The sequence below is a fragment of the Myxocyprinus asiaticus genome, chromosome 38 (genome assembly GCF_019703515.2).
Source record: "Myxocyprinus asiaticus isolate MX2 ecotype Aquarium Trade chromosome 38, UBuf_Myxa_2, whole genome shotgun sequence".
NCBI lineage: Eukaryota > Metazoa > Chordata > Actinopteri > Cypriniformes > Catostomidae > Myxocyprinus > Myxocyprinus asiaticus.
In genome coordinates this window covers 38,553,194-38,579,092 of record NC_059381.1, presented here as the reverse complement: position 1 = coordinate 38,579,092, position 25,899 = coordinate 38,553,194, and the positions used below count along the sequence as shown (strand labels likewise).

General features: G+C 37.3%; 1 protein-coding gene across 1 annotated transcript; it reads right to left on the bottom strand.

Annotated features, from left to right (window-relative positions):
• Nucleotides 1-277: 277 nt before the first annotated feature.
• Nucleotides 278-20,687, bottom strand: LOC127429154 (voltage-dependent anion-selective channel protein 1-like). Its single transcript, XM_051678019.1, has 9 exons — nucleotides 20,598-20,687; nucleotides 15,935-16,004; nucleotides 15,504-15,553; nucleotides 13,837-13,989; nucleotides 13,279-13,331; nucleotides 10,888-11,115; nucleotides 9,524-9,674; nucleotides 1,512-1,569; nucleotides 278-1,130 (listed from the first exon to the last, which is right to left on the bottom strand). The coding sequence occupies exons 2-9, from the start codon at nucleotides 15,999-16,001 to the stop codon at nucleotides 1,039-1,041; spliced, it is 852 nt and encodes a 283-aa protein (XP_051533979.1). The 5' UTR covers nucleotides 16,002-16,004; nucleotides 20,598-20,687; the 3' UTR covers nucleotides 278-1,038.
• Between the last annotated feature and the right edge of the window lie 5,212 nt (nucleotides 20,688-25,899).

The following is a 25,899-nucleotide window of genomic DNA, read 5'->3' as shown; positions in this document are numbered from 1 at the left end:
GTAGCAGACAGCAGAAAATTGTGATTCCCCAAAATGTAAAAATTTCTTGGGACCTTTAATACTACACTGCACATTTTAACTACAACAGCATATCAAAAATATTTAACTTTTCAAAAATCCCACTTGTGTAACTGTGTTTAAAAGTTAGGGTTTACTTGTATTTTAGGCACGTGCACATACGCATAACATTTTTTATATAGCCAAGTTTATAAGTTAGAAGTTCTAAGATAGTTTAAAATGTCAAAAGTTTTAAAAAACAAAAGTACATTTAGGCTAGTTGATATACACACACAGGTTGAAATGTTTTATTCAACTTAAAGTACACATACTGCTAAATCAACAGTATTCTAAACCTACATTTAAAATGGAAGACTAATGGTTTTATGATCATCCCCGATACATCTGAAGGTTGTTTCAAAACTCCTTTTGTTCAGGGACAGCTGAAGTAGGTTTGCCATAAAAATGTAGAGGCGGTATTCAGCAGTAAAACAATATCATATGTAACAAATGGACAAGATACTTAAGTGGATTCTCTCTCACCCCCCCAACAAAAACACTACACACACAAAGTTTGGTGTCTACAAATGCGAAGGGCTCCAACAGCAGCCCGCAGAGTGAAATTGGTTGTATTTGGGCCCAGAAACAGGAATGTTGTGATCAAGTATTAGTGATCTCTGATGCAAGCATCATTTCCAGACAACTATTCCTCACCACCTCCCAAAAAAATGTAACATTTGTAAAATATTCTAACATGTTCAACAACACTGTAATAAATAATGTTATTTGTAGTGTATTGAAAATACATTTTAAGCCATTTATAAACTTCACAAATGCTCTTTGTATGTTCTGTGTGACCTATCAGTGTAGGCTAATTCATAAATACATATTTGTTCCACTCTCTGAAACAGTGAGCCACCACCAATGCATAATTTGACCGAGTATAATACGTTTCCTTAGCCAGGGCATCTAAGAAAAACAGGGTTTGTGAGGGTAAGGTATTCAAAAAATAAATTCAGGATCACTGCAATCCTGAGTATCCTATGCTTCAAACTCCAGACCTAAACCCAGCTTGTGGCCGCCTGCATTGATGTTCTTCCCATCCAGAAGAGCAGAGAGGGTCAGCTTAATTCCTAAACCAAGAGACGGTTAGACATGTTAGACAACAAACCATTATATCCAAGAAATCCAAAGAAAGTCACAAACTGAATACAAAAGAAAAAATGAAAAAAGTTTAGCACATCAATACAAAAGGTATCATATGGCTTCAGAATATAGCACACAATGTCATATAGACAACTTTTATATCATACAACTAAGGTTGATGTGGTTTTGTCCTTTCAGGAGCTGAACTGGCATTGTATAGGAAAGAGTTGTGTGAAAGATCCTTCAAGAATACTCTTCTTTGTGTTACATAATTTTCATTTTTGAGTTAACTATTCCTTTAAGATCATTATAATCATTGAAAATATGTAGTGCACGTCACTACCTCATGCACATCCAAACACACTTACCAGACTTCAAGGTTTGAGTATATCCCAGGCCAACAAGGCTGGAATTGTTCACTTTGGCCTGTAACAGACATACATGTGTGACTGGAAAAGCTCACATTTTCAGATTAAGTAATGACAAATATAGTAGTTCAGTCATGACAACTTTCTGAAAGATTTAGCATTTTAATGTGGGTATGACAGTGTTATCAAAATAAGAATAAAATAAATAAAAAAAGGTGTCACGATACCAGAGATTCAGCAGTACCGGTAGTACAGAGCACCGACTCAATCCCATACCTGCACACTGTCTGACTGACACACAACTACTTTTAAACACTCACTTATTTAAAACTTAAACGCACAATTAAAATCGTGATATGTCAGAGTGTGATTACTAAACTGGGAAAGGATGCAATCTTTGTCTGCGTGCTTTAAATGAATGTGTGAAGCCGACCGCTCTTACACTGGAAACTCCACAGACATCAAGAATCATTCACATTGTATGAGATAAAAAAACCAGAGCATTAATCCCACTCTGAAGTGCGCAGCACATATATAGACTATACATTTATATAAAATCACAGCATTTGCACTTTAATGATCACACAGGGCCATGTTTATCAGAAGTGAAGCTTCCATCAAAACCAAACATCAAAATAAAAGCTCACTTCACAGGGCTCCAGACTGTGACCAAAATAATTGATTGCGACAATAATATAAAATCTAGTCGCCATTGACGACAGTCGGGTTGTGTGCATTCATATGCAGTTTTGTGAGATATCATCTTGAGTTACTGCATACATCTTTAGTGCGCGTATAACCAGTGTGTCTCAAGCTGCTTTTCACCCATTCTGTTGTGATGAGCTCGCTGCACCGCACGCAACAACAAACCCAGCGCGAAAGAGACGTGACCAAATGACTCTTTTGAACCGTGTCTTTTTCATGAATCACCCAAAAAGAACTGAGGGTGTGAAGTGAACTCAGGAGCTCAGGTTAGCAGTTTAATCGGTCACTTTCTCAGCGAATCATCCGTCAGTGTATTCACAACTGGGAGCGCAGACATTTCAAAATAAGAGACCCATGTGTATTTTGGGCTTCTTTATAATTAAAAGTCCCACACCACTTTATACACATTATATTTTATATATATATATATATATTATATATAAACTCAGCAAAAAAAAGAAACGCCCTCTCATTTTCAACTGCTTTTATTTTCAGCAGACTTAACATGTGTAAATATTTGTATGAACATAAAAAGTTTCAACAACTAAGACATAAACCGAACAAGTTTCACAGACGTGTGACTAACAGAAATGGAATAATGTGTCCCTGAACAAAGGTGGGGTCAAAATCAAAAGTAAAAAGGTTACTTGTTACAGGTGTGGCCACAGCTGCATTAAGTACTGCAGTGCATCTTCTCCTCATGGACTGCACCAGATTTGCCTTTTCTTGCTGTGAGATGTTACCCCACTCTTCCACCAAGGCACTTGCAAGTTCCCGGACATTTCTGGTGCGGAATGGCCCTAGCCCTCGCCCTCCGATCCAACAAGTCCCAGACGTCCTCAATGGGATTGAGATCTGGGCTCTTCGCTGGCCATGGCAGAACACTGACTTTCCTGTCTTGCAGGAAATCACGCACAGAACGAGCAGTATGGCTGGTGGCATTGTCATGCTGGAGGGTCATGTCAGGATGAGCCTGCAGGAAGGGTACCACATAAGGGAGGAAGATGTCTTCCCTGTAACACACAGCGTTGAGATTGCCTGCAATGACAACAAGCTCAGTCCGATGATGCTGTGACACACCGCCCCAGACCATGACGGACCCTCCACCTCCAAATCGATCCAGCACCAGAGTACAGACCTCGGTGTAACGCTCATTCCTTCGACGATAAACACGAGTCCGACCATCACCCCTGGTGAGACAAAACTGCGACTCGTCAGTGAAGAGCACTTTTTGCCAGTCCTGTCTGGTCCAGCGAAGGTGGGTTTGTGCCCATAGACAACATTGTTGCCGGTGATCTCTGGTAAGCACCTGCCTTACAACAGGCCTACAAGCCCTCAGTCCAGCCTCTCTCAGCCTATTGTGGACAGTCTGTGCACTGATGGAGGGATTGTGCATTCCTGGTGTAACTCGGGCAGTTGTTGTTGCCATCCTGTACCTGTCCAGCAGGTGTGATATTCAGATGTACCAATCCTGTGCAGGTGTTGTTACACGTGGTCTGCCACTGCAAGGACGATCAACTGTCCTTCCTGTCTCCCTGTAGCGCTGTCTTAGGTGTCCCACAGTACAGACACTGCAATTTATTGCCCTGGCCACATTTGCAGTCCTCATGCCTCCATGCAGCCTGCCTAAGGCACGTTCATGCAGATGTGCAGGGACACTGGGCATCTTTCTTTTGGTGTTTTTCAGAGTCAGTAGAAAGGTCTCTTTAGTGTCCTTAGTTTTTCTAACTGTGACCTTAATTGCCTACCGTCTGTAAGCTGTTAGTGTCTTAATGACTGTTCCACAGGTGCATGTTCATTAATTGTTTATGGTTCATTGAACAAGCATGGAAAACATTGTTTAAACCCTTTACAATAAAGATCTGTAAAGTTATTTGGATTTTTACAAAATTATCTTTAAAATACAGTGTCCTGAAAAAGGGAAGTTACTTTTTTGCTGAGTTTATATACACCAATCAGCCACAACATTAAAACCACCTGCCTAATATTGTGTAGCTCCCCCTCGTGCCGCCAAAACAGCACCAACCCGCATCTCAGTATAGCATTCTGAGATGCTATTCTTCTCACCACAGTTGTACAGATTGGTTATCTGAGTTACCGTAGACTTTGTCAGTTCAAACCAATCTGGCCATTCTCTGTTGACCTCTCTCATCAACAAGGCATTTCCGTCCACAGAACTGCCTCTCACTGGATGTTTTTTATTTTTGGTACCATTCTGAGACTGTTGTGTCCACAGTCCAAATCACTGAGAACAAATTTTTTCCCCCATTCTGATGGTTGATGTGAACATTAACTGAAGCTCCTGACCCGTATCTGCATGATTTTATGCACTGCTGCCACACGATTGGCGGATTAGATAATAGCATTGATGATTGTTTGTGCCAGATGAGCTGGTTTGAGTATTTCTGTAACTACTTATCTCCTGGGATTTTCACGCACACAGTCTCTAGAATTTATTCAGAATGGTGACAAAAACTAAAAATATCCAGTGAGTGGCAGTTCTGCAGATGGAAATGCCTTGTTGATTGGAGAGGTCAAAAGAAAATGGCCAGACTGATTCGAACTGACAAAGTCTACGGTAACTCAGATAACCACTCTGTACAATTGTGGTGAGAAGAATATCATCTCAGAATGCTATTCTGAGATGCAGTTGGCGCTGTTTTGGTGGCACAAGGGGACCTACACAATATTAGGCAGGTGATTTATTTTTTGGGGGGGGAAGAAGGATTTTCTCCCCAATTTTGGCATGCCCAATTCCCAATGAGCTCTAAGTCCTCGTAGTGGCGTAGTGACTCACCTCAATCCGTTGCCTCCGCGTCCGATACAGTCAATCCACGCATCTTATCACGTGGCATGTTGAGCATTACCACGGAGACCTAGCATGTGTGGAGGCTCACGCTATTCTCCGCGGCATCCACACACAACTCACCACACGCGAGAACCACATTACTGCGACCATGAGGAGGTTAACCCAACGTGACTCTACCCACCCTAGCAACCGGGCCAATTGGTTGCTTAGGAAGCCTGACTGGAGTCACTCAGCACGCCCTGGATTCAAACTTGCTACTCCAGGTGTGGTAGTCAGCGTCTTTACTTGCTGAGCTACCCAGGCCCCAGGCAGGTGGTTTTAATGTTGTGGCTGATTGATGTATTAAGATCCAGCTTTTGACACTTCGGACAATTGAGGGACTCATACACAACTATTACACAAGGGGCAAACATTTATTGATGCTCAAGAAGGCAACACACTACTATGTGTGTGCTATGCTTTATGTAAATATCTGCTTATGTAGATTCTGAAGGGCAGTACTAAAAATAAAAAATATATAAAATATATTTGTATAAATTATGAAAGGGGTGTGAACATTGAGACAAAAGAGGAATGCAAACTTACATATCTTCTCAACTATATATACTGTTTATTAAACCTCAGATGAATGGGTTATTAGCTGTCTTTTCTTCTGCTTTCTATCTTGTTTCTGAAAACAATCTAAATTGAGAAATTATATGATTTGGCGACCAAAAACAGCCATTTGGCTCAATGTTTCAGTTAAGGAGCCAATGGCTCCCAAGTCATTTTTTTAGTCTGGAGCCCTGCTTCAAAATAAAAGCATGATTCAAAATAAAAGCTAGACGCCTGAAATAAAAGAAATTGTGACATAAATATATTACAACTGTATTGTAAAATGTAATATTCACTGTAGAAATATTATTAATGGTTAATAAATAATAATAATAAGCATTATATAACAAAGAGTGCTGTTGTACTGAATAAAAATTGGTGGTATGCAATGGTATGTGGAAAAGTCATTGTTCTCTTTAACGGTTAATTTGATTAGACACCATTTTGATGATGAAAATAAATTAAACTTGGAATTCTGGAAAAATAATAATGGAAAAAAAAAAAAATATTTCAGTAGGGCCCTACTTAAAAATAACAATGCATACTTAATTGAGAAACACTTGAAGGAAACATGCATTTCTTTTAATTTATTATTTACATTGAAATTTTAAATAGATAAAAGCAGTGTGTTCAATAGCACATTACCATATTAGCATATTTTTGCTGTGGTATCGAAATTGGTATCGAGAACAGTGCAATTTCACTGGTATCAGTACCAACTATGGAAATTTTAGTATCGTGACAACACTAGTATGACATATTAGGGGTGGGTGATATGACAAATCTTATATTATGATACGAGTAATTTGATATCACGATAACGATATATATCATGATATATTAAAAGTTATCTGGAAAATCGATAAAAATTGGTTTATATATTAAATAACCTTATTGTAATGCCTATTTTTGGAACTCCAGTCAGTGAATTAAACAGTCTACTTTACAAATTAAAACTACTTCCTCTTTATTTGGAGCAAGAAATAAAGAAATAAAAATCAACTTGTTTTCAAAAATCAACCTTTCCAAAATGCTAAATATAACAGTATGCCACATTTCAGATTAAAATGCTGTTGACCAATATCAATATTATTATTATAAACTTTGCTCAAGAAACTTAAGATCATCTCAAAGCAATGTGACAAAGAAAATAAAACACACACTGGTCGCCAAACATTTGGAATAATGTAGAGATTTTGCCGTTTCGGAAGGAAACTGGTACTTTAATTCACCAAAGTGGCATTCAACTGCTCACAAAGTATAGTCAGGACATTACTGATATAAAAAAACAGCACCATCACTATTTGAAAAAAGTCATTTTTGATCAAATCTAGACAGACCCCATTTCCAGCAGCCATCACTCCAACACCTTATCCTTGAGTAATCATGCTAAATTGAAAATCTGGTGCTAGAAAATCACTTGCCATTATATCAAACACTGCTGAAAGCTGTTTGATTTGTTAAATGAAGCTTAACATGGTGTTTGTTTTTGAGTTGCCACTGGTATGTCTTAAGGTCAATATTAGGTCAAAAATGGCAAAAAAGAAACAGCTTTCTCTAGAAACTCATCAGTCAATCATTGTTTTGAGGAATGAAGGCTATACAATGCTTGAAATTGCCAAGAAAACTAAAGAACTAACTAAAGGTGTACACTACAGTCTTCAAAGACAAAGGACAACTGGCTCTAACAAGGACAGAAAGAGATGTGGAAGGCCAGATGTACAACTAAACAAGAGGATAAGTACATCAGAGTCTTTAGTTTGAGAAATAGACGCCTCACATGTCCTCAGCTGACAGCTTCATTGAATTCTACCCGCTCAACACCAGTTTCATGTACAACAGTAAAGAGAAGACTCAGGGGTGCAGGCCTTATGGGAAGAATTGCAAAGAAAAAGCCACTTTTGAAACAGAAAAACAAAAAGAAAATGTTAAGAGTTGGCAGAGAATCACAGACATTGGACAACAGATAATTGGAAAAGAGTGTTATGCATCTTAACCCCATTGAGCATTTGTGGGATCAGTTAGACTGTAAGGTGTGCGAGAAGTGCCCGACAAGACAGCCACATCTATGGCAAGTGCTACAGGAAGTGTGGGGTGAAATGTCACCTGAGTATCTGGACAAACTGACAGCTAGAATGCCAAGGATCTGCAAAGCTGTCATTGCTGCATGTGGAGGATTTTTTGATGAGAACTCTTTTGAAGTAGTTTAACTTAGTTTAACAATGTCCTGACTATACAATGTGATCAGTTGAATGCCACTTTGGTGAATAAAAGTACCCATTTCTTTCCAAGAGCAAAATCTGTACATTATTCCAAACTTTTGGCTGCCAATGTAGGTAAAAAAAAAAAAACATCCAACTAAAACACTTCTTGAAGAAAATAAGTATCAAATAAATATCACTTATTGCTAAATAAATTAATAAAACAAAAATGACTGAATTAATGCGGTTCATCTTTTGGCTTTCATAATATTCTTTTGCATGCTTAATTTTGAGGTGGTAAAACAGACTACTTGTATTACAAGTGATTATCGTCATGCGAAACAGTTTGCAGATTGCATTTTCCTGTACGCCATGTCAAAATGATTAAAAAATGATTGAGTAGCTCGAGTTATCCCGCTCGCCTGTCTCTGGAGCACAAACATCGGGAAGCCTGCTGGATTTGTGCACACTTCGGCGCTCCATAGCTGTCACCGTCACATGACAAGAATATTTAGTGCTTTTTTTGGGGGCCTGGATAGCTCAGCAAGTATTGACCCTGACTACCACCCCTGGAGTTGCGAGTTCAAATCCAGGGTGTGCTTAGTGACTCCAGCCAGGTCTCCTAAACAACCAAATTGGCCCGGCTGCTAGGGAGGGTAGAGTCACATGTGGTAACCTCCTTGTGGTCACGATTAGTGGTTCTCGCTCTCAATGGGGCACGTGGTAAGTTGTGCGTGGATCGCGGAGAGTAGCATGAGCCTCCACATGCTGTGAGTCTCCACGGTGTCATGCACAACAAGCCACGTGATAAGATGCGTGGATTGATGGTCTCAGAAGCAGAGGCAACTGGGACTTGTCCTCCACCACCTGGATTGAGGTGAGTAACCGCATCACCACAAGGACCTACTAAGCAGTGGGAATTGGGCATTCTAAATTGGGAGAAAAGGGGATAAAAAAAAAAAAAGAAAAGAATATTTAGCGATTTTAAAGCACCAAACACACGATGAAGGTTATTCAATTTGTATGGGTGGCCGCAGAAACATTTTCAATGCCGGAAAAACCCTGTCCATGTTTCTTCAGTTCTCTCAGTCTCACGTGGAGTCTTGCCCACTGATAGATAAGCCCATGCTGCGCACATGGATATTTACATATCACGATATACACGATCCAGCAAAATCTCTATCGATTGACACTTTATATCGTTGCCACGATATATATATTGTCATATCGCCCAGCCCTATAACATATTGATAGGCTATTGGTCTTAGTGTGCTAGATCTGCTACGCTGCTGTTGCAGAGCAAGTACGGATACTTGCTAAGTGGAGCTGGGGAGGAGGAGGGTTTCAGAGAAAACACCCACAGCGTGCTGCAGTGAAACCGGATGGCAAATTTAAATGTTAGGCTAAGACTACACAAGTTGATTGGCTACACGATTACATGTCAAAGGACCTATCAGCTTACGCCTTGAGCCGACTGGCTTCACATATCACATATGAGTGAGCTGATTGGCAAACAGATAACAAGTTCAAAGAACCTATCAGCTTGCGCCATTCAGAGTTGCATGCCTGAACTTAGTCATTTCTACATTACGGATCATAAGAGTGTATACATTAGTGACTTGTACAATGATAGTCCAGTCCCAAATCAATAAGCAGATACAACATGCTCAGCATTCCATCCTGAGCACAGTAAGAACACGTACCGAGAAGGAAGCGTCATCGTCGATCTGATACTTGGCAGCGATGCCAAAGCGAGTGTTGCTGTTGCCAACGGTCCAGGCCAGATTCACTGCTGTCTCCAGATTATCACTGACTTTCTGGTAGATGGAACCGCCAAACTCTGTACCATCATTCCTGTCATTTGAAAATACCACTGAATTAATGAGGTGACTCTTTTTACATGACTAAAATTAGTAATTTACAATTGATGTACTCAACTCATACATCAATGCATGTCCACATTCATCAAACAACAGTAAATCAATTAGAACACTGTAATATTTAGAAAAAATATTTAGCCTACTAATCTATCCAGAAGGATATTTCAACTTTGAAGCTAACCTGTGCAATTTTTTGGATGTTAAATACTTTCTCATATTCCAGCTTACTACACAGAGTCAAGATAAGTAAATGATTTGTAGCTTGATTTTCCTGAAAACTGTAAACACTCCAGTGCTAGCAAAACATTGAGCATCCAGTCAAGTTTTATACAGTAATATTAGCTAAACCAATTGTGTAAGTTTGGGCAGGACTTTATGTTTGCCTGACCAATGACAGGTGGGGGAGTGTTCCGGAAACCTGTTTTATTAGGGCCCTATGATTTCCACGATGCGGAAAACATGGACGGAATTGCAGAATCCAGTCATAAAATTGAATTAACTATAAAACACTTCTCAGAATTTGACATATTTCAGATAAAATTAACGTATGAGTGCACAATTATACCACAAAAGGATGCGATTTAATTAAATTTACAGTCTGCGTGTGCTGCAGATTATTATTATAACAAAATGATACTACATTATATTATATTCAAGCAATATCTTTCAAAGAGTGCTGTTGTATAAAATAAATGTTTTCATCAAAGTGATGCTCTGTTGTGCAGCACTTTATTTGACAAAAAATAACTCTGAAGTTGTATTTTGGACAGTGCAGGGAGGATGTGTACAGAAGCCATTTATCTGATCAAAATAATGCAATATGTTATGTTGAAAATGAACTGTTCCATTTTCATTTGATTAATGTTTTAGAATTATTTGATTAGACCGATTAAACATGCAAATGTTGCAGCCCTGAACATAACTGTAACCAAACTCATTCTGTAAGTTCCCATAAACCCTCACAGATTGAAACAAGCTGTTAGTTTCCATCTGACCAGCAGGGAGCAAATAACGTTAGTGTCCATCCTGCTGCAAAGCCCTTGACAAATCCAATCGCCAGGGAATAAACATGTATAAAAATAACCCACCTTTCTAACCTTGAGACTGGCACAACAAATCAGACATGGACACTGCTTTACACTTCTAATTTAGCTGTAAAGATTCGTGGACATGTGTTGAGAACATACACATTTGTGTGGAGCTGGAGCTCATCAGTCTTGTAGCCAACAGCAAAGTTGCTCTGAGAGATGCGGTTCTTGCCGGCCTCAAAAGTCATCTGGTATCCGGCAAGCCAGCCCTCCAAGCCCACCACCACAGCTCCATGCACCGTAGTGCCATTGATGTCATTATCCACGTCACAGCCCAGGTTAATGTGCTCACGCTGGTAGCTGCTCTTGATCTTACCGCTCTTTTTGCTATGACAAGAGAACACAACTAAATATCAGAGGAAATATTTTCAGACATCTTCTGGCAATATGTTTTTATGATGTGTTTGTATAACACTATAGAGCGCAACAATGCTCACCCACTTCTTGGTTCTGGAAGTATTTTTCCCCATTTCTTTCATTTCTAGAGATTTCATAAACTTGTTCATCAAAGAGTTAAGCATAAACCAAACCATCCAGCCCTGAGGTGAATCACAACATTACAATCTTTGGTTTAAAGCAGAAAAGTATTTGAAAATTAACTACAATCCCATGAAGCATTGTGAATGACGTAATTGAATAATATTTTTAACAGTTGATTCAAAGTCGTTCATTATTTGTATAGAAACAATATATTTAGATTTATTGCAAAATATTATGATATATGCAAATACACAAGTAGTTTGAGAATGTCGGAAGACCGACTCAATTGTGTCATTCATAGTGCGTCATGAAAGTGGGCAGTCGCTGCAGAGCTCTATTGGCATTCTTTGTTTGACACGATTCTCTGATTGGTGGATGTTTCTTCATCTCGATCACTGGTAATAGGGAAGTCAAAAGTACCGGTACTTCAGTACCAAGTCAATACTAAAATAAAAAAGATGTTACGATACCAGATTTTTCAGCAGTACCAGTAGTACAGAGCAATGACTCAATTCAGTCCCTGCACGCTGACTGTCAGACAACTGATTTCAAATGCTCACATGTTTATTTGAGCATATGCTCCATTACTCCTTTTACACTGAAATGGATAATTAATCAAATAAAAATTGTGATATGTCCTAGTATGATTATTAAACCACAAAAGGATGTGATTTAATTAAATATACAGTCTGCATGTGCTGCACGCATCTAAGGGAGTGTGAAGTCCCTCATAAGCAGAAAACACTACATTTTATGAGCATCGCACGCTGTGCTTGCTGTAGAAGATGACAGAAGAGAGCACACATTCACTGTGAATCATGCAGAGCCTGCAGACTAAATACACTGTATTTATGTAATTTTAATCGCTGAATTTTGCGCTTTAATTATCACACTGGCCCATATAACCAATGTCTTAACCAGAGGTGTGAAACTACCATTAAAAAAAAACAAATCAATAAAATGGAAAAGCTTTTGTCAAAATAAAAGCTTGAATCAAAATAAAAGCTTGATGCATGAAATTAAAGAAATCGCGGCAGTAATAGATTACTACAATACAGTAAAGTAAAATTTTATTTACTGAATATACTGAATATTTACTGCAATGACAATTGTTATTATTATTACTACATTGATGCATTTAACTTTGTTATATAGGCTAAGGAGTGTGTTCAATAGCATATTACCTATTTTGTGTGGTATCCAAATTGGTATCGAGAATCATGAAATTACACTAATGAGCCAAAACATTATGACCACTCACAGGTGAAGCGAATAACATTTATGTGGATGTCAATTTGACACGTGCCATCTACATAAACATGGTTGCAGACCAGGTACAACCCCTTCATGGCAATGGTCTTCCCTGATGACAGTGGCCTCTTTCAGCAGGATAATGCACCCCGTCACACTGCATACATTTGTTCGGGAATGGTTTGAGGAACATTCAAGGTTTTCCCCAGATCTCAATCCGACTTGAGCATCTGTGGGTTATGTTTGACCAGCAAGACTGATCCATGGCAGCCCCACCTCACAACTTACAGGACTTGAAGTATCTGCTGCTAATGTCTTGGTGCCAGATACCACAGGACAACTTCAGGGGTCTTGTAGAGTCCATGCTTTGGCGGGTCGGTGATGTTTTGACAGCACGCGGAGAAACAACAGCATATTAGGCAGGTGGACATAATGTTTTGGCTCATTGGTGTACACAGGTATTGGTACAGCCTACTGAAATTTTGGTATCGTGACAATCCTAATGGGTCAAAAATTCCACTATGAAACAAAAATGAAGATAACGGAGACTTTTGGCTTCAAAAGATGCACATTGATGTGATTACCACAGTTGATGGGATTTACAACCTTGGAGTCATGGTAGGTCTGTCTTTAAAGGTTTATAAGTTATTGTTAATAATCAATTCCCATATGGAAAAAATGAAGGGGATTTTTACTTCCGGAACCAGACTGTGCTCTATTTTAGTAGGCCTGTTCCAGGGGCCGGACATAGACACATACCCAGTGTTTGGAGAAAATGATGAATCAAATGTCAGCTTCAGCCCTTTGGCCAACTAAGGAAAAAATATCCATGATCCATGTTAAATGTCAAGTTAGTAACTGATTTAAAGAACAGTACAGTATAATAAAGTATGATATAAAGCTGTAGTCTTGGCTCCACAGTCCTACTCTTTTGCTCAGTTTTTTTCATCCACACAGCAAAAACCTTATGTCCAATCACTTGGAAAAGTACAAGCACATCTCTCCTCAACTGGTCGCATTGCTTGAGGTATCATTCATGTCCGAAGCACAAACTGTGCGGGAAGAGTTACGCCCCAAAGTTTAATACTTTGTGTAACTCTACCTATGAGAAATAGTAATAGTGATGATGGCCTTAGCAATCCCAGCTAATTACTTGGAATGGTGTTTGTGGTACTGTATTAACACCCCTTGAAAAGAAGCATTTTTATCAATACTGTATTTATTTGGTAACTCCCTAGATAGGAACCTAATTCAGTAGCTCAAGCCGTGTGTACTTATGTAGTACTTACTAGTCTTAGACTGATTGATGTGTCTTACCTGGTCCTCTAGAATTATCTCCGTACCGAGAGTATTATCGGTGTTCCACTTCTCAGTGAAGGTCAGCCCGTGTTCTGCCCACTTGTACTTGGTCTCCAGCGTCCCTGCCACCTTACTGGTCTCTGTGTTAGCTGAGCCAGAGCTTTTGAACTCCTACAGTAAAATGAAAAAGTATATAGGTTATTTTCTTATTTACATTAATAAGACAACATTGAATGTAATTGTAAAATAATGAGTTCACACTGACAAAACCAATCCAAGATAAACATTGATAGTTCTAACCCTCATGCCATCCCAAATGTGTGACTTTCTTCTGCAGAACACAAATTAAGATTTCTAGAAGAATTTGTCCATACAATGCAAGTGAATTGGGTCCATAAAGGTCCATAAAAGTAATCCATATGACTCCAGTGGTTTAATCAATGTCTTCTTCTGAAGTGATCCAGTTGGTTTTGGGTGAGAACAGACCAACATGTAACTCTATTGTCAGTATAAATCATGACATCTGCAAACTCCTTGGCAGTCATGATTTCAAACTCGATTACACATCCTAGCGCCATCTAGCGCTCTGTGCATGCGTCAAGCTAGGAAGTGTAATTGAGCTTGAAATCGTGATTGCCAAGGAGTTTGCAGATGTCATGATTTATAGTGCCAATAGAGTTATATTCTGGTCTGTTATCATCCAAAACCAACTGGATCACTTCAGAATATGAATATTAATATGATTTTATAATGATATCAGGTGAAACATAATATCACTATTATGTAACTGTAATACTAAAAATAAGAATAATATGATAAATAAGAATACACAATTCAAAACATTTTTCTTGCGCACCAAACATTTAAATGCCATACTTTTTTTTTTTTACTAGGTCTCAGGAGGTTACTCATACTGGTCAAAAGGCTTTATTTCATTAAGTTTCAAAGTGAGAAGCAAAGATTTCTCCAAATAATTATTCAACTTATTAATCATTAGAAATCCAAAAAGAGCTTTAAATAAGAGAGGCAAGATTTAACACTTTTAAAGTGTCTCATTGACAGTATTCAGTGTGGACCTCTGTGTTTGTGACATATTTATGGCACGTATACCTTGAAAATATTTGGCGAGTTTCATTTTTTCATGTTGTGCAAAATGTAATCTATTACAATAAATATTATGTTTGCAACATTTTTGCTTAACTCTCTCGGTCACATCTTTCTCATAGACACCACATGCTTTGCATTTGTCCAAGAGCTGCTCTTCCAGACCTGATCAACAACCTCTTTCCTTCAGCTGCTGATGTCCTCAATAATGTTTCAAATGTATGCTAGAATAGCTTCAGGTCGGATTATTGATTTGCCAAGTCAAATCATTTCAACATTCTGGCTTTGTACTACTTCAGAGCAGCAGTGTTTCTACAGCGTTCTGCATGTTTATATTACTCATTTTAACTAAATTATTCTGGGCAGAAATGTGCAGTGACTTTCTTGTGTAGATTGTGTCTATAGACTAATTCACACTGTCCCAACAAACGTCAGCGTGTATACCATGTTGCCATTTGTTAGGATAGTTTGATATTGTCAGTTATGCTTCTCAACATTTTAAATCCATCTGCATACAACTTAAGAATGTTAGTTTGTATTGACATTAAGGCTTCTGAAACCAGAACCTGTTGGCTACTTACCAGTCCATTTTCTGACCTTGTTTTTAAGTCCAGCTTAATAAGACCAAAACCTTTAAAAGGAAAAAAAGACAAACATGTCATTAACACACCAAACAACAGCAAGTGTGATCAATGTGTGATCTCACTTTAGGCTTACACTAGGTCATGGCAGAAATTGATTAAGGATGGTTTCAACACATTCAGAGTTTAACCAATCAAAGGCAACACTGGCCCAATACCACCAGGCCAATATGAAAATTATTGATCTGAAACCCCACAGGCACTCCATTTATTTGAAGCCTCAGAGAGTATCTCAATATCTCAGCTGTGACTTATTTTACAGGCAATCCTTTACTTTATTCTTTGAAATGAATGATTTACTAGAGGTTTTTCTTAAAATCAACTCTGATTTCAAAGAACGTTTCTTTAAACTGTTTAGAATGAATTCATACCATATCCTTTGGTGAAGATGTCCCTGGCAGACTTGCCCAGATCTACATATGTTGGAGGAACAGCCATTGTCTGCAACAGAGTAGGGTGAAAATGTGTATGTATCTATACTATGAGAGAGGCCACGTCTAAGACACATGCAGGAAGTGGCTCAGAAACCTATGGGCCAATTAAAACTCAACGCTCAAATGCAAAATTGTTTTACACATAGCAAATCAGCAAAATAATACAATAATCATTTAACAATGGATGATTGAGAAATAATTGAAACATAAATTGAGTGATTCTGACAAAACCAGTCAAGAAAACGTTCTGGTCATATTTAACCCCAAATCTAGGAATGCTCCAATCGATCGGCCACCGATCAGTATTGGCCGATATTCACCGATTGAGTCATAGGACGTGATCGGTAATTTGGCCGACCGCATAAACCAATTGCTCACGTCGCAAAAGACACATGGCTCCTTTAAGACATGAGCAGCACTGTCATGACATTACAGAGTGTGGGGAACACTGGCAGTGTTTTGTAAGACAACAAACTTGATTCAGCAGTTAAGAACGATGCAGTCGGAAGGGTATGGCAAATATGAACATTGTGTACTGTACTGCTAATGTGGCATTTCACACACGACAAGGCAAAGGGAAAACAGGCCGAGCTGTGATAAAGTCTTTATTAACGTTCATGGTGGCAGCTTCTCAGTCTCCGCTGGGCACAGGCATCTCAGTAATACTGCAAGTTACAAGATGTGGTGTAATTCAAATGTCTTTATTAAATATCTCCCGATTAAACGGCATTAACAATAGTAGCATCTGTAGAGTCCAGAAACATGCGCTCTTTCATCTCTTGCCCTCATGAGAGGGCACGTGTTCCCTTCATTAAAGTTAAAGCAGCAACAAGTGAAAAATTAACTATTAATACAATCATCAAACTAAATGAAAAGGCAGGGAAGAGATTTATAAATATAATTCTTTATACAATATTAAGATACCACAATATAATGTATTAAATATAATGCAAAAATAAAATAGAAATGAGGAACAAAAATAATTAAATGAAATAATGACAATGAATCAAAGAACCATTAATGGCACATTAAGTTTAATTGCACCTATGGGTTATCAGTTTGACACTAAGCTTCTATCTATCTTAATACAGAACATATTTTGTTAGCCTATACTTTTTTTAAAGTCTTATTTAAAAAAAAAGTTTTTTTAATAAGCCTTTTAAACTTTCTAAACTTTGTCAGCAAAAACTAGGCAAAGTGATATTACTGGGAAGAGGAAAATTCAATTAATAGTGACAGTGTGCAGAAAGCTTACATACAGCCAGTTATGACAGAGATCCTGATAAAAGGTGAAATGATCGGGATCGGTATCGGCCAATCAGGTGACAAGAAGATCGGTGATCGTTATCGGCTGTAAAAATACTGATCGAAGCATCCCTACCCAAAATCAATCAAAAAAAAAATAAATCTATTTTGCATTGGGATATCTCGCTACTATTTTTTTGGAAAACGAGTACCGACACTTCATTTTTGGTACTCGCTGATACAGATACCTATTTTTTTTTTTTTTTTTTCTGCATTCCATATTCAACAGTTTTTCAATTTATCATCAAATTATAACATTTATTAAAACTTTAAATCAAATGGAAATTGAAAAATTAATTTTCAACATAATTGTATTATTATGAAATGAAGTGCTTTTATACAAATCTTCACAGCACAATCCCAAATACAACACTGTACTGTAGTTATTTTGTCAAAGTGCTGCATAACAGAGCATCATAGATGTGTGATACTGATTAGGCTAAATATAATACAATTACTATTGATTTATTATTATTATTAGTAGTAGTAGTAGTAGTAGTATTACAATGAATATTACATAACTATACAGTAGTGATATATTTCTGTTATACTTTTTTCCCTATTTAAATTTAGCTTTTATTTTGGCAGAAGCTTTTATTTTGGAGTGAAGCCCTTTCCGTTTCTGTGTGTTTTTTGACGGTAGCTTCTCACCTCTGGAAAAGCAGGTCGCTGTGTGACATGGGGTGTTTCATTCAGAAGTGATCATCCCTATGCCCTATTCCCTTCGAAGACTTTACCATCCACTGTGAGAGCTTTGGAGGGCTGAAAGGTGTGTGGCTTTAAAATAACCTTAAAGGTGCTGTAAGCAATTTTATCCATTTTATTTCCACGAGACTAAGCCGTTGGATTAGCCACGCCCCCTTTTTCCAAAATCCCGTACTCCAAAGATACCAAATGAGCTTTACTGAGGCCGACATAGTGCAGAAACAGTTTTTAAAACCAACAGCAGCAAAATAGCATCCTCAACTGACAACTGTTATGAACAACATGGCTTAAAAATGGCAGTATATCTCAATAATTCGCTGCAACTACAATACTATGAGAATGTGCAAAATGATTGACAGGTCGAAAGTGTCATTGTCCGTGGTCTGCGGAATCATTTTTGTTTGCTGTTTACAAGGTCTACAGCTGTCACAGAGACAGGTGAGATTTCTTACAACACTTATTTCAGTAATATCTCTCAGGGAGTAGGGACATTTTTTGCAAACCTTTCCTTGAAAAAAAATATGATATGAGATATATTTATCTCATTAAGTCTCAGCCTTTGCAGTTCAACAATCACACTAGGACATAACGTGATTTAATTTGTGCACTGAATGTTTACGGAATGACATTCATACGTCAGATGGTCAGAGCATATTGACAAGAACAAGTAAATGAGCACAATATCGGACCCGATTACTATACCAGTATCGGTATCAGGACACCCCTAATTTTGCATAAAGAAAATAATCTATTTTTAGGACCATTGAGACTTTTGCATTGTGACATTATTTTCAACACACTTAAGCACATTTTCCTTTAATTATTCCTATTGTTTTCAATAATGGTTCTTATAATTATAAAAAAGATGCTGTTGTACAAAGATTTTTTTAGGTTAAAATCTGCAAAAACTTGTCTCTTTTGATTTGAGTAAATTTGGACCTGGACATTTTCTTAACAGATTTCATGAGAATCACACAATTGTAGAATTTATACATTTTGAATTTTACCAGTTTATACAATAGAAGGTAGCCTACAGTATATATAGATCTCTCACAAGTCCTGTGAGAGGAGTGTAACCAAGGCCATAACCCTTATATATTCAGATGAATGATTCAATATTTGGTTACATGTTTGGGTATAACACAGACCATTGGCCCTCATGGGTCATTTTCAAAATGGAAAACACCACATTCCCCCTGCTCGAGTCATTTTTACAGAAAGAGTTGGCAGATTTGCTGTGCTTGTAAAAAAAATTAAAATAGCCTAATGCTTGACTACAGGCCCAAAACTCTGCTGAACTGCAGCCCAATGAACCGATTAATGTGTCACTTGGTAGAAGCAAGCCAAACTAGGCAGATACCAACATGAGCAGGTTGCATGACATGCCATGAACAAAACTATGTAAGGTAAAAATAAAAATAATAACAACCTAGACTACATTAAATACACCCACAGGCAACATTAAATTGAACTTGCAACAAGTATGAATGTGTGGTGAATTACTGGCTGTCAAGTCTATGAAACTCAAAATTTAAGAGACATTTAGAAACCAAACACTCAATAATTCAGCATATTATTGGGCCTTTGCAGTACTAATAAATTCCAATGTTTGGTTTATAGTGACATGTTCATTTACTTTTAAATGATCAACAATTTTGGTACTGTGGTGAGGGCCACCACTTGATGTGCAATGGAAACAAATCTAGACCCATGAAGCAAAACCAGTTGAGTACCACTGCTTTACAAGGCCCATTCTATACTCTGCAAACATGAGATACATGTGAATAATTCTCTCATAATTAACCACAAAGTGGATGCAAAATCATATTAACATCAAATAAACACCTTATGTCAGTAGCACAAATCCAGAGAGCACTTTCAAGCATCATCCACCCCATATGGAGACAAAGCACACCAACCATTGTGTTTATTTAGCCTTACAAATGAATGAATGCCTTGGAATATCAAATCCCAATCACCGCTATGATATTCTCATGATTGTAATCTGAAAAGAGAGAATTCAACTCTGAATGATAATATATGAGCTCATTGTGCGTTTGATGTGTTGAGAGGTCAATGTCACAGGTTTTAGGACATTATCACAGGAGCTTGAAGTCAAATAGAGCAAAGAACAAGCCCACAAGCTAAAACTAACACTAATGGTCCACATCTTCTGGAAGTTGTTGTGACAGTTTGATATTTTGCTTGTTTGGTCACAAAGAATAATTTCGTTGTGCTGTGAGACAATGACTGATACGTGCACGTGAGCACGAGCGCAGGATCAATTCATTTCAAGCACACATGCACATTTGGTCATATCACACTGTATACTCGATGCCAGTGTATAAAGACAGTGAGTGCAATCCTAACATCGTCAATGGCATTACATGCATATTACAGTAAAGCATTAAATGAATGATCGTTTTTGTGGGTTCAGGCCTTGCTCGCGACATTGATGCGCTGCACCATCACACGGGCATTGCTCAATTATACTTTGAAATATTAAATATAAAACGTATAAAATCTATAGTGCAACAGAGTGTTTTAATTGTACTGCATGATAAATATCATATGTTACATTTAAACGTACCTCTGTTGCTGGTGTGGACAGCGCCCGGTCAGTCAGGACTCAACCAGTAGGATGAGACAGGCACACTGAAGTATGCGAGGATTACGCAAGAACGTCCGCAAATAGCGTAGGCGTTACGGATAGAGCGTACGACAACAGCGCCACGCCTACGAAATAATCTTGAGCATCAGCACAGCAGATTCCACAAGATGGAGATAGATGGATGGACGGACGGACGAACGGACAGATTTTTTTTTTTTTTATTATCGATTTTTCACCCATTAAAAAATATTATTCAGATTTGTTAGTGAGTAAGCTTAAAGGAATAGTTCACCCAAAAAATGAAAATTTGCTGATAATTTATGCACCCTCAGGCCATCCTAGATGTATATGACCTTCTTTCTTCATCAGAACAGGATTTCAGATTTTTAGGAAAGTATCCCAGGTTTTAGCTTCATCCAATGCAAGTGAATGGACACCAATTTTTGATGGTCCAAAAAGCACACTTAGTCAGCATCAAAGTAATCCACATGACTCACCCCCCCCCCCCCCCCGAGATCAAGTGTCTCCTGAAGTTAATCATTTGTGTGAAAAACAAATCGCTAATTAAACATTTTTAACTTTAAATCTGCGTTTCTGAACTGCTGTTTGAATTGACCTAACTCTCGCGTAAAGAACGTTCCTCTTTGGTGAACAGAGCGGAACTTCTGAATTCTCACATGAACGCGCCAATGTGATGACGACAAACGACAGTGACGTGAGTCATTCGGTGTTTACAGGAAGCAATTTTTTTAAGTTAATAAAGTTTTAATTAGTGCTTAGTTTTTCACACAAACATATTGATTCACTTCAGAAGACATTACTTGATTGGCGAGAGTCGTGTGGATTACTTTGATGACTAAGTGTGCTTTTTGGACTGTCAAAAATTGGTGTCCATTCACTTGCATTGGATGAAGCTAAAAACCTGGGATGCTTTCCTAAAAATCTTAAATCCTGTTCTGATGAAGAAAGAAGGTCATATACATCTTGGATGGCCTGAGGGTGAGTAAATTATCAGCAAATTTTCATTTTTGGGTGACCTATTCCTTTAATTTTAAAACATTAAGAGTTATATTTATTATTTGTATAAGTCATTGTTTTAATGTGTTTTAAATGTATATGTTATTTATTTTGATTTTTTTTCTTCTAGTATCCATTATTAAACTATACAATTTTTAAGTATTTACTAAACATTTAAGTCAAATGTAGGTAATTAAGTCAAGACATTTTTATTTGTATAGCGCTTTTCACAACACACATCGTTTCAAAGCAGCTTTACAGAAAATTATGCATTAACAGAAAATGAAACTGTAATATCTATAAAGTCTTAGTCATCAATGTGTAGTTTAATTAAATATGATTGTAAATTGTGTATAAATCATTAAATTGTCAAATAATAATTGTATTTAGAACCCCAGTGAGCAAGCCGAAAGCAACTGTGGCATGGAACACAAAATTCCATAAGATGTTGGTTGATGGAGAAAAATAACCTTGGGAGAAACCAGACTCACAGTGGGGGCCAGTTCCCCTCTGGTTAAACAGCATGAATATAATGGCAATATTAGTTATTTATGTGCAATGCAAGTCATGGTTTAAAATTTGTAAACTAAGTAAGTGTTAGGTGCCAGTGTTTAAACAAAGATTTTGTATGAACTGTAAGTTTAATGACTAATGTCTTTGACATTCAGTCTGGATTAACTGCAGAAGTTCACATTAAGATAGGTAATTGGACAATTCTATTAGAATGTGCCATTTAGCAGATGGTGTAAAGTCTACAATACAAATGAAAAGTGTAATAAAATTGTTGCCTCCAAGCAACATAACTAAAATTATTAAAAGATTCACCCAAAAATGAAAATTCAGTCCTTGTTTACTCACCCCTGTGTTGTTATAACCCTATATGACTTTCTTTCTTTTTCTTAACACAAAGGGTGGAATTGTGAAAAAATTTTGTTCTCAGTTATGTTAGGTATTTTATGTGCAAAAGTATAATTCAGAAGACTAATAAATGATCCCATGAGACTCATGATTGTTATGAAAGCATACGATAAGGTTTGGCTAGAAACAAACCAAAATCAAATGTATTATTTAGTGAAAATATCCACTGACCATTGATCTCCTGTGCGCGTTCATGATAGGGCACTAAACAACAGTTCATGCAACCCCCTCGCAACATTGGGGTGTTCAAGCGAAACCCAGCCTTATTTTTTTGAACGGACTACTTGGAAATCAAACAGAAATATAGAGGAGGCTACAGGCAGCCACAGTCACAGGTGTCCTAACCTGACGGCAAACAACACGCGATATCTTTCCTATGATCTCTATCAGAGTTTTTGTCCTAACCAGCCGTGACGAACAATGGTACATTCTTTTGATCACTTGTTTTCTATTTTTGGCATTGTGCGTGTAGCTCCGTCCACTGTGATCTGGCACCATCCAAAAACATTTAAAAAAATAAGGCTGGGCATAGAAATGCATCAATTCTTCGACTACAAACTCTTCAGACATGTTTAGTAAGTTCTGTTCTCTGTTTTGTGTGCAGCTGTGTTGTGTTCTGTTGTCACTATCGCTGTGCAGGACCTGTTTTTAGATAAACAAACGAGTTTTCGCTTGAACGCCCCAATGTCGTGAGGGGGGCTGCATGAACTGTTGTCTAGTGCCCTGTCAGTGAATATTTTCACTAAATAATACATTAGATTTGGGTTTGTTTCTCACCAAACCTTATCATATGCTTTCATAACAATCATGAGTCTCGTGAAATAATTTATTAGACTTCTGAATTATACTTTTGTGTTCTTTTGAAGCTTGAAGAGGTGGTCACATAAACTGCCATTGTATGACATCACTGAGCACAATATTTTTTCACAATTTCTCCCTTTGTGTTAAGAAAAAGATAGAAAGTCATATATAGGGTTCCCACTCTTTTCAAAGCACAATTTTCCTGGACATTTTATTTGCCCAACGGGTGTAATATTTAAGCAAAAACACTGAGGTCACGATGTATATTATGGTTCCTGAATGGTTATTTCTTCTGAATTCATTACACACATTTATTTTAAAGCGCGCTGCACATGCAGATCATATTTAATACAATTTCAGCCTTTTGAAGTTTAAAAATCACATTAGGATATATTGCAATTTTTATTTGATTATTTGTGCATTCAAACATTCTTTTTTGTCCCAAATTTGTCAAATTTCTGAGACATTATGCATTTTATACATGTAGCTAATGCCATATTATGACTGGATTCAATGACTCCAACCGAGTTTTTCACATCACGGAAATCATAGGACCCTAAATATGGTAACTGCGGTATAAGTGGACTCGTATCGTTCATTTATTATTGAAAATGTATTCACATCCCGAGGTGTGAAAGCCACATCACCATGTTACCACCTCAGGTTGTGAATTCATAAAAAATAAAAAAATCAGCAGTCTGACCGTCGACCGTTGTTTAAGGTTTACAACTCAGATGTTTTTGTAGTTAACACAACAGCAATGTTAGAATGAAAAAAATATATATTTTTCACTATATCAGTACTTAAACCAGTTTGTCGGAGCAAATCAGAGATGAGCAGAGAATGTAAGGTACAGGGCTTATTTCATGACGGTCAACCGTTGACGTTGTTTCACAATGTGCAGCTGCTGGCAGAGACAAAACACCTATCACGAGTCCTGATCATTACCATGTTTTTGTACATGTAACAAAAACCATGTTAGCCACACAGTCAAGCAGTTTTATTATAAATATTTTCCAGGACAAATAATCATTTTCCATGACTAGAAAACTGCATTGCAAAATTCAAGGTTTTCCAGGAAGCGTGGGAACTGATATAGGGTTGTAGCAACACAGGGGTGAGTAAACAATTACTGAATTTTACATTTTGGGTGAACTATCACTTTAACATTTAAGTTAAATTTAGATCATTAAGATAGGTAATTATTACATTCTATTAGACTGTGCCATATAGCAGATGGTGTAAAGTCAATTATACAAATGAAAAGTGTGATAAAATTGTTGCCTCCAAGCAACATACCTTAAATGATTATATGAAATTATAAATTTTTGTTATTTACTTTTTTTATTTTAATTTAAGTAATTCTAGTAATAAGAAAAGTGAATCAAACAATTATTTTATAATGAGTGCAATAGGAAATAAAAAAAAAAACAGGCTATAAAACATGGAAAGTCTCTACATTATATCTACATATTTACATGAATATTATTACTAGCCTATAAGTGTTAATGTTGTCATTACGCATTACATGACAATTTGTAATAGTAACCAGACGATGGCAGTGTAATCAATCTAACTGTCTTTGGTAGGAGACGTATTTGCTGGTGGAAAATGACACATAAATGGACATTCCGTTTATCCATAGGAATGTTTTTCGTAAGTGTGCTCTTGTAATGTTCCATTAACAAAATAAGTCATTTTGGTTAATATCTTCATATACTTCAGCTAAATTACTGTAAATCAATATAAATCTTTAGTTAATATCTAAGACATGCTTTGTTTAGATATTAAAAAAATGCATTATAATAAACTATTACATAAAAATGTAATGAATCGGTAATGTTTACTTAATGCATTATTAATTATTTATGTTATGTGTGGACAAATAATTGTGGTTTGCAATAAACATTGTGGATGGAAATATATTGTCTTGGATGTCAGCACTGTTGTGGTCATCCTTAGCTCATTAAGATTTGATCAAATCCATAATCCACTTTTATATCCATGTGTTCAGTGGGTTTTGGATGAATGATTCATAATACAGTTTAGACTGAGTAGACCAAGAGCGTAGATTTGTCTACCCCCTATGCCCCAACCCGGAATCTACGCCCCTGGAGTAGAATGACTGTTGTGAGAAATATGACAGTGGACTTCTGTCTGCTCAAGCTGTTAATTTAAACATCTGTTTAGGATTTCAGCACTGCACATGATTTCCTGATTTGGATAGTATTTTGTGTCGTGTTGATATTTTTGGCCAGTGTGATTGGTAGTTGTCGCTTTTGATGATTTGGGATGAAAGGAACATTGAAGTATGACTTTTGGATAGTCTAAATATGGGCTTGGCTTCATCTGCAGGGGGTTTCTGTACTAAGCGGCTGATTGACGTTTGGTCATATTTGTTTAACCTTTTACTGTTTACTATTGTATAGTTGAGAGAAGAGGATGTCTTTGTGTAAGTTATTTAAAGAATTTAAATATGCTAAATACAACTACCGTCCAATATGCCTTAAATATATCTCGATTATCAAAGCCCAGTATCTGAAAA